Source organism: Quercus suber, unplaced genomic scaffold, assembly GCF_002906115.3.
Source record: "Quercus suber isolate HL8 unplaced genomic scaffold, Cork oak 2.0 scaffold_111, whole genome shotgun sequence".
NCBI lineage: Eukaryota > Viridiplantae > Streptophyta > Magnoliopsida > Fagales > Fagaceae > Quercus > Quercus suber.
Window position 1 is genome coordinate 1,020,731 of NW_027069576.1, and position 10,116 is coordinate 1,030,846.

Below are 10,116 nucleotides of genomic sequence, written 5' to 3' on the forward strand. Positions count from 1 at the left end.
GTTGTCATTTTATTATGTTATACTTCTCTTCTATGTACTGTGGCTCTTGGCATGCAATTTTTACGAACTCATCGTTGTAATGCGAATTTGATTTCCCTTTATTTGAATTGTTTACTTGTGTACACGCCGCCTGCTTTTCCTTTCTTCCTTAGATCTGTATGACTTTAGCTTGAATTGCATGTTGGTCAGTTGCGCCATTAACGATGATAAGGAGAGAGAACGTGTGCATGGGCAGCTCTTTCGCGTCTCAAGGGCCCTATGGGCTTGGTCCTCTCCTAACTTGGGATGTTTTGTAGTTGGCCTCCTTGTAGGCCTGAGTCCGAGGGCTACGCGACGCCTCTGTTCTGTTCGGCGCAATGGTCTGATTGAGCGGTTAGTTCCCCATAGGCTGAGTCCGAGGACCATGCAAGGCCTTGGTTCTGTCTAACGCTTTTATGTCTCTGTAAGTATCTAGTTTCCCCATAGGTTTGAGTCTGAGGACCATGCAATACCTTGGTTCTGTCTAGTACCCAGGTATAGAAGAGCGAGTAGTTTCCCACAGCCTGGGTCCGAGGACCATGCAGTGCCTTGGTTCGTCTAACGCTTTCATTTCTCTGTAAGTATCTAGTTTCCCCATAGGTTTGAGTCCGAGGACCATGCAACACCTTGTCCTGTCTAGTACCCAGGTATAGAGGAGCGAGTAGTTTTCCCACAGGCCTGGGTCCGAGGACCATGCAGTGCCTTGGTTCTGTCTAACGCTTTCATTTCTCTGTAAGTATCTAGTTTCCCCATAGGTTTGAGTCCAAGGACCATGCAATACCTTGGTTCTGTCTAGTACCCAGGTATAGAGGAGCGAGTAGTTTTCCCACATGCCTGGGTCCGAGGACCATGCAGTGCTTTGTTCTGTCTAACGCTTTTATTTCTCTGTAAGTATCTAGTTTCCATAGGTTTGAGTCCGAGGACTATGCAATACCTTGGTTCTGTCTAGTACCCAGGTATAGAGGAGCGAGTAGTTTCCCCACAGGCCTGAGTCGAGGACCATGCAGTGCCTTGGTCTGTCTAACGCTTTCATTTCTCTGTAAGTATCTAGTTTCCCCATAGGTTTGAGTCCGAGGACTATGCAATACCTTGGTTCTGTCTAGTACCCAGGTATAGAGGAGCGAGTAGTTTCCCACAGGCCTGAGTCCGAGACCATGCAGTGCCTTGGTTCTGTCTAACGCTTTCATTTCTCTGTAAGTATCTAGTTTCCCATAGGTTTGAGTCCGAGGACTATGCAATACCTTGGTTCTGTCTAGTACCCAGGTATAGAGAGCGAGTAGTTCCCACAGGCCTGAGTCCGAGGACCATGCAGTGCCTTGGTTCTGTCTAACGCTTTCATTTCTCTGTAAGTATCTAGTTTCCCCATAGTTTGAGTCCGAGGACTATGCAATACCTTGGTTCTGTCTAGTACCCAGTATAGAGGAGCGAGTAGTTTCCCCACAGGCCTGAGTCCGAGGACCATGCAATGCCTTGGTTCTGTTTAACGCTTTCATTTCTCTGTAAGTATCTAGTTTCCCCATAAGTTTGAGTCCGAGGACTATGCAATACCTTGGTTTCTGTCTAGTACCCAGGTATAGAGGAGCGAGTAGTTTCCCCACAGGCCTGAGTCCGAGGACCATGCAGTGCCTTGGTTCTGTCAACGCTTCATTTCTCTGTAAGTATCTAGTTTCCCATAGGTTTGAGTCCGAGGACTATGCAATACCTGGTTCTGTCTAGTACCCAGGTATATAGAGTGAGTAGTTTCCCCACAGGCCTAAGTCCGAGGACCATGCAGTGCCTTGGTTCTGTCTAACGCTTTCATTTCTCTGTAAGTATCTAGTTCCCCATAGGTTTGAGTCCAAGGACTATGCAATACCTGGTTCTGTCTAGTACCCAAGTATAGAGGAGCGAGTAGTTTCCCCACAGGCCTGAGTCCGAGGACCATGCAGTGCCTTGGTTCTGTCTAACGCTTTCATTTCGGTAAGTAGGGTTTGTCTTCGGACCGCTCTACTGGAGATGATTCTTCCTTGAGTCGGATTTTGATCTCACACGTGGTGTTGACCTTGCATCCAGCTCGAGCCCCCATCGCGAGAAAACGCTTGAAGAATCCTCCAAGAACCTATAAATACACAACATTCTTTCTTTCCGAACCAATCTACAGTCGCAAGTGTCATTGTAAGCTTTCCCAACAAACAACAACTTCTAAGGTTTTCTCTTAAGAATAGTTTGCAACTAAGATGTCTCTGATTCCAAGCTTCTTTGGTAGCCGCCGAAGCAACATCTTGGATCCATTTTCGCTCGAGATTTGGGACCCATTTCAGGATTTCCCGTTCTCATCTGAATCTCAGTTTGCAAAAGAAACTTCTACTTTGGTTGACACTCGCGTGGATTGGAAGGAGACCCAAGAAGCCCATGTGTTCAAAGCTGATCTTCCTGGGCTCAACAAAGAGGAGGTGAAGGTTGAAGTTGAAGACGACAGAGTGCTGCAAATAAGCGGAGAGAGGAAAGTGGAGAAGGAAGAGAAGAAAGACACATGGCATAGAGTGGAGCGTAGCAGCGGCAAATTCTTGAGGAGGTTTAGGCTTCCTGAGAATGCAAAGATGGATCAGATTAAGGCTTCAATGGAAAATGGTGTTCTCACCGTGACGGTCCCTAAGGTGGAGGTGAAGAAGCCTGATGTCAAGTCCATTGAGATTTCTGGCTAAATTGTGATTGGGTCCTTATATAGCATAGTTAATATAAACATAGGCCTTAAATTCTGATTGCATAAAATAAATCTTAGTACAATGTTTGTTTCATTGTTTGATAATTTTCATGACTTGTCCCTGCAAGTAAATGCTGTACGGGGAATATGTAAAAGCTTTGTAATGTTTTGAAAATACTAAGGAATGCAAAGATATTGTGCTTAAAATTGGTGCTTACTCTTTCAACAGTTTTAATTAGACTTCCTTTCTTCCTCAAGTTGCCAACGGTCAACCAGATCTTTCTGAGTGCAACGGGCATCAACGTTTTGATCAGCAATCATGCATAATGTAGCTTAGCATTTTATTCGCAAGGTATAAAAGACTCTTCATCCATTAAATAAGAAAAATTATGTGGATATTACCTCAATAAAAAGGTCTTATCTGATCAGGACTGCAGGATGTGGGAGACGTAGTATCTCCCACACATCATCTTAATTAGTTTCCTTAGATCTTCACGGGCATTAACTAGAGGGAACAAATTTTGTTCAAAGTGCTTTAATGGAAATTTTATGTATGCCAACATGCAAATCTATGAATAAAGTATCAAACGACGGGTGAAAAGTTTCATTTGTTGGTGTATGTATATCTCTAATATCTATAGTTGTAAATCAACTTCTTTGTCTTCTTTATGAACAATTCGAACTCAGCTGTTTATATTCATTTATTTACGACAAATTTAGGAAGAAACTCAAATATATTTCTCCTATAGCTTGATATAGAAGAGTAGCAATGTAGTATAGTCGTGTGAAAGATGTGATATACATATGGGGTTGGTCATTGCCCACAACTTGCAAATCTGATGTAAATAAAATTATATATATATATATATACACACACACACATACATATACATGCACACACTCTTTTTCTCCTCGACACAATGAAGGAAATATGTGGATTTCTTTTACTATTTGGTTGAATCACAATAGAACAAAGTCACCTTAATATTTTACTGGCTAAAAGTGAAGTGTTAGAATAAAATTGTGGGCTTTGAATTATTATAAACTAGTCTCTAATTCGTGTGATGCACGAGAAAATTATTGATAATTTTTTTAATTAAAAAAAAAAATCAATATCATGGTATAAATTATATACCCAACTAATAAAACTTATCATTTACAAAGTAATAAAATCTATCATATATAATGAGATATCGTGATAACCAAGTGCTTGAGATCATATTTAGAAAATATATAACTGATTCAATACAATTAATTACACAAATATAGTTAATTCCATACTTGTTCAATCAAATATCTTTCATAAATTACATTAATCATTCTTGATGTCCAATATGCATCTAAATTCTAACATTGCTAGTACAAAGATGCTAGACCTCAATTAAGAATGGTAACGGGTCGGGTTCGGGTCGAGGTCGGGTTTCTTCATACCCGGACCCGATCCGCAGGTCAGGACCCGCGGCCCGAACCCGACCCGTTTATTAAACGGATTTTTTTCCGGGGCCCAGACCCGCCCTGCCGGGCCCCGTGGGCTCCACGGGCCCCGCCCAGCCAGGGCCCTGAAAACAGAGGCCCAATTCGTGGCTCAATAAAAAAAAAAAAAAAAAAAATTATGTTTTTCTGAGAAAAAAGAATCCCAGCAGCACAAACAACAAATCTATGTAAATCTCAAATCAAATCCACCAAATCTATTCAAATTTCCTATTCACAAAAACCAAATACATTTGAAATCAAACTATTTTTTTGGGGTTAAAAACGACAATATCATTAAACTAATAAACTCCATTACAGTCATCCTCTAAGGTCTTAAGCAAGTCCACAGGCGGACTGGAAAACAAAAGGAAATCTGCCTCTTGATCAGCACTTATTCTAGCTAAAATCAAACTATTCACAGAAACCAAATACATTTGAAATCAAAATCTAAAACAAGCACATGCAAGGAACATCAAATCTTAACAACCAAATCTAAATCTACCATCCAAGAATCAAAATCAGAATTTCCAGATGATGAATGAGCATCACCACCACCACGACGAAGTCGAAGCCGAATTCGACAAGGCCCAAACCCTAGCCTCCTCACTGTCCAAGCTCTCCGCCTCCTCTCGCGGCGTACCCTCTGGCAAAGACTTTCACTTCCTCAACAACTTCGACGACTTCAAGAACCCCATCCGTGAAATCTCCAACAAATCAACGTCGATGCTCCACACTATAAACAATAATGCTCAGGTTTGGAGACAACAAGCTGCTACTGCTTTCCCTGACTGCCCAAAGCTGCTACTGCTTTCCCTGAAGCAGACATGGACGACACCTACGACTGGGAGAGGAGAGTGAGTGAGAGTGGGAGGGGCGGCTAGGGTAGTGTGTTGAGTGAAATGAGAGAATAAGATAGGGTTTATAAGTTTATATATATACTGGGGTTTTTTTGGTAATTTTAGTTTTAACCGGGTTTTATCCGGGTCGGGTTTCGGGTTAGGTTCCGGATTTTTTTTTATAAAACTCGGACCCGACCCAGACCTGTTTTGGGTTTTTTTTTTAAAAAAAATCCATACCCGACCCTATTCTTTATCGGGCTGGGTAAAATCCAGCCTATTAGGGTCGAGCCGGTCCGGGTATCCACGGGTCGGATCTAAATTGCCATCCTTAACCTCAATGGGATTGAAAAGGCAACATAATGCCAACTTACACAATTGCTGAAATCATCACTTTCCACTATTGAGAGAGAGAGAGAGGTGGTTGTTGTGTTGCATCTCTTAAGAACTTGAATATTTTTTGAAACTGAATATTTGCATCGCTTAAGAAGAATCTACCTTGTACATTTTTTTTGATATGTAATTGACCCATAACAAAATAGATGTACCACATTTAGAGTATGCACATTTGAGAGGATAAAAGTAGATGAAAATGAGAAAATAAACCCACCTAAAGTTTTTTGCTCTTCCTCTTGATGTTGACTTTTTCAGTATCATCCAGAATCAAATTTATGTACTCCTCAAAGCCCTATAAGGCAAAAAAAAAATTAACATTTAAACAAATTTACATGAATTCACTTAAATTGTGAAAGATGCCAAAAATTAGGTTTATATCAACCTTTTAACCAAAATTCAACAATTTAATGATCGCACATAAATTAGCAGTTTTGCCATTGTTAGTTGCAATATTATCTTTTTTATTTGAAAAAAATATGGTGCAATTTTGACAATCAAATTTTACTCAAAAGCCAAGATTAGACAACCTCAATCCTGCATTGCTCTAAGAAATTTGTAGAATCCTTACCCTGAAATCAAAAAGAACATGGTTGTAATAGGAGGTAGAACAAAAAAATTACTTGTTCACAAAGATTTTAAGATGTAAATTTGACAATTCCACCCCTAAACTTTCTTAACATACATAACATATAGCAAAAATACTCATCATAAATGTGATTAAAAAACTCAAGCACTAAATTACAACCCTTTGCATAATATTTTCTTAAAAAAAAAAAAAAAATTATCTTTAGCATTTTATCTTCAAAACATTATAACGGGGAATGCTACAAAAATTTGGAATGATTTACCTATTACTTGCTACTCCATATAATTCAAATCAAGATGTTTGATTTTTCCCCTCATCACTCAAATAGATTATCAACTAAAATTTTAAGAATAGCATTACATGCAAAACCCAGAAAAGCCCAACATTGAAAAGGACGAAATCAATAATTAAAAGTCTCTAAAAAACATAACCACTATCGTGCAATATCCAATGAGAAGCAAATATACAACAAAATACCATTAAATAGAAAAACACATCATTAAGAATATACCTTCTTTTCTTTTTAAAACTTCACCATTTGGCATCAGTGTGGACGCAAAAACTTCTTTGTACACATGCAAATGGAAATGCAAGTTATAAGTTGAAGGAGACAAAAAGGTTAATAACTACGTAGGTTGTCAAACATGATCAATTGAAAGCATTAGAATATATGTTTTAAGGGTAACAATTCCTCAAATTCAATTTGTTCAAGGAACCTATCTAATCAAAGGCCAGTCCTACAGATTATAAAGAAAATTAAAATAAAAGACATTGCGATGGCAAGTTATGTCTACCTCAAGCAATGTGTTCCAAGTTTGAGTTTTGAAATCAACCTAACCCACCTCTCCCAAACCTTTTTTTAATTTAAATAGTAACTATCTACCACATCAGTAACATTAATCATATATAAACCAAATGAGTTAATAAAATATACCATATGTAAACAAAAGTTAAAGAGAGACAAAAGCATTAAGAGAACAAAATAAGCAAACTTGTATCATTGAGGAAGACCAAAATATCTTGCAATGAAAAGCAAGCATACTTGTACCAAAACCACCACAATGGTGGAAGCTGTGACTTTTATTTCCTACCCAATACCATTTTTTTTTTTATAAGAAAACTTGTACCCCATTTAAGATAGAAAATTTTAAGTTTAAAAAAAGTAAAGGGAAATCACCAACCCAAGTTGAAGCTTAATCCTATTTATAGTGAAGATGCTAAAATAACCACTACTTTTTGGGGCTAAAATTAAACCCATTGGTTAAAGCTTTTTAAGTTCCAAAAGTGGTGTTTCCCCAATAGCCCAAGCAAAACAGAAACGTGCCTCTGTTTGAAAATGAAAGTTTCAGAGACAATATTTAATAGAAACAGAGGTAATATGTTTTTCCTACTAATCATTTTTTTTTTTTTTTTTTGTAATATGAAAGTTTAAGAAACAGAGGTAATATGAAAGTTTTCACTTAACTGTATTTTGTCCAAATAGAGGTAATATGTTTTGCCTATTAATCATCCAAACAGAGGTAATACGTAACAAAAACAGAGGTAATATGAATAAAGCAAAATAAAGATGGTTAAACCCAAAAAGCTTTGTCCTTTCATGTAATACCTAAGCAGTAAACAGAGGTAATATACCCTTTTGCCAAATGTTGATTGCAGGTTTTCTAACCAAACCTAAAATTTGCAAATCAAATGGCAGAGAACCAAAGTTTGATGAGTCTGATTTATGGATTCAACAACACATCAAACCATAACAAAACCAATTACAACAAAACTTAAATCTCACCATAAAACCATAACTGAACCAACCAAAAAAAGAAAACAAAATGAAAATTAAACATGCATAGCAAAATGAAAAACTCATAATCATCACAGAGCAAACAAAAAATCAAAATTAAATTGCTGAAAAACCCTAACAGAACAAAAAGGAATTGCTGAAAAACCCTAACAGAACAAAAGGGCCTAAAACAAAATTGGGCAGAAAATTAGTAATTCCATAAGACCCAAAACTCTAAGCAATCTTTTTTGTAATTTTCGTAATCTATAAATAGCTTGACTTGAGCCAAATAGGATTACAAAAACGTACCAAGCTTTAGAGGTCAAGACTTGAGCCAACAAAGGCTATGAATAGAGAGAACCAGAATAAGAGAAGTGGGATGCTCTGAGAGAGCCAGAATATCTCTAACATTATTCATTCAAATATTTTTTTATTATCTTCGTAAAGTGTTACTAATCATATTCATTACGATATCGTTTCTAAGTGTTTTTTTAGTAAAATTTGTTATAGTTTTAGCATTTTTCCAAAAAAATAAAAAGCATATTACAAAATAAAAAGAATATATTTTTTTATAAAAAAAAAATAATGATATTAAATACTAGTTAAATATTATTTAAGTGATAACAAAAAAAACCCCATTTAATTTACTCTAATGTTAAGAGAAATGGTTATAAGGTTACTCATGTTATTACGCAATATGGTTTGCATATTTTAGACTTTGTTATATGATGGAAAATGTTTGACCACCTGTTTTTTCTATTCTTCAAGCTAATTTAGCCAACTTCTTTTAAGTAATAGTTTCTGTGGTCTCTTCTTCAAATATATATATATATATATATATATATTTTTTTACTTATATAAATTATTATTAAAATCCCACATAGTAATACCCAGCGTTGGTGCTTATTTTTGGGTGGGTCTAATACTGAACCTTTATAAGGCAAAAAAAAAAAAAAAAGCGTTGATTCCGGCAATTTTTTTTTTTAAAAATAAATAATTCTGGTAAGTTGGTAGTTGTTAAGACTTGAGACACAAAAAAATAAAATAAAATAAATGATGTTAAAGAGTAACGCGTTACTTTTACTAAGAGAGTGAACTAAAGGGCAAAAAATACTTTTTTAAGTGTGAACAAGAAAGCACAATTTTCTTCTTTGTTTTCTCCCCAAATTAGGGAGGTTTATTTTTGATAGCCTGGGTGGAAAACACTTGGGCCCTATTATTTTTCTCTCATTCCTCTACTTTCAACCAAATATTAAGTGTAGATGTGTGTAAAACTTCATTTTGAAAACTTAAATCCTAGCCCTTGTCCTCTTCACTTCTCAAGAACTTACTATTTGTGAAGTGATCATCATGCTAAGAGTGCACGATTGTAATTTTTTTTTCTTAATAAAATAAAATTTTATCCTATAATGTTAAATTCACAATGATTACTNAAAAAAAAAAAAAAAAAAGCGTTGATTCCGGCAATTTTTTTTTTTTAAAATAAATAATTCTGGTAAGTTGGTAGTTGTTAAGACTTGAGACAAAAAAATAAAATAAAATAAATGATGTCAAAGAGTAACGCGTTACTTTTACTCCGATAGTGAACTAAAGGGCAAAAAATACTTTTTTAAGTGTGAACAAGAAAGCACAATTTTCTTCTTTGTTTTCTTCCCAAATTAGGGAGGTTTATTTTTGATAGCTTGGGTGGAAAACACTTAGGCCCTACTATTTTTCTCTCATTCCTCTACTTTCAACCAAATATTAAGTGTATATATGTGTAAAACTTCATTTTGAAAACTTAAATCCTAGCCCTTGTCCCCTTCACCTCTCAAGAACTTAGTATTTGTGAAGTGATCATCATGCTAAGAGTGCACGATTGTAATTTTTTTTTCTTAATAAAATAAAATTTTATCCTATAATGTTCAATTCACAATGATTACTCTTTTTCTATTAAAAAAATGATTATTATTTATCATTAGACTAACACATCAATTGATTTATTGTATATGTTGTAAATATAAAGAAAATGACAAAGTTTAGCTACAAAATTGGTTGTACCATAAGGTTATAACCTTACACAATAAAATAAACATTACTACATATTTTGAAATTCTAACTGTTGAATTACAAGTTCTTTACACTTTTAATACACATATCAAATTTTGTGTTAATCGGATATTATTTATTATATGATTTATAAACTTATATTTTATACATAATTTTAAATTACAAAATTTGCAATTTAAACAATTTATTGATAACATAGTTATTGATTTTTAATTTTCTAAAAATTTTGCAATAATGAAAGATTTAAGAAGAAGATATAATCTAATTGTGGATTTGTCAAAATTTACCTCTAATAAAAAAA

The 10,116-nt window shown here is 35.5% G+C and overlaps 1 protein-coding gene and 1 long non-coding RNA gene across 3 annotated transcripts; one reads left to right on the forward strand and one right to left on the reverse strand.

Moving 5' to 3' along the window:
• The first annotated feature begins 2,088 nt into the window (after nt 1–2,088).
• LOC112009727 (18.2 kDa class I heat shock protein) lies at nt 2,089–2,908 on the forward strand. Its single transcript, XM_024042050.2, has one exon. The coding sequence runs from the start codon at nt 2,235–2,237 to the stop codon at nt 2,700–2,702; it is 468 nt and encodes a 155-aa protein (XP_023897818.2). The 5' UTR covers nt 2,089–2,234; the 3' UTR covers nt 2,703–2,908.
• A 1,519-nt stretch (nt 2,909–4,427) lies between these two features.
• Nucleotides 4,428–7,367, reverse strand: LOC136068350 (uncharacterized). Of its 2 annotated transcripts, none has more exons than XR_010629717.1 (5): nt 7,035–7,367; nt 6,504–6,554; nt 5,934–5,975; nt 5,621–5,698; nt 4,428–5,015 (listed from the first exon to the last, which is right to left on the reverse strand). It is a non-coding gene; the product is annotated as an uncharacterized LOC136068350 (long non-coding RNA). The 2 variants fall into 2 exon arrangements; XR_010629718.1 differs by having other exon boundaries at nt 6,504–6,557.
• Between the last annotated feature and the right edge of the window lie 2,749 nt (nt 7,368–10,116).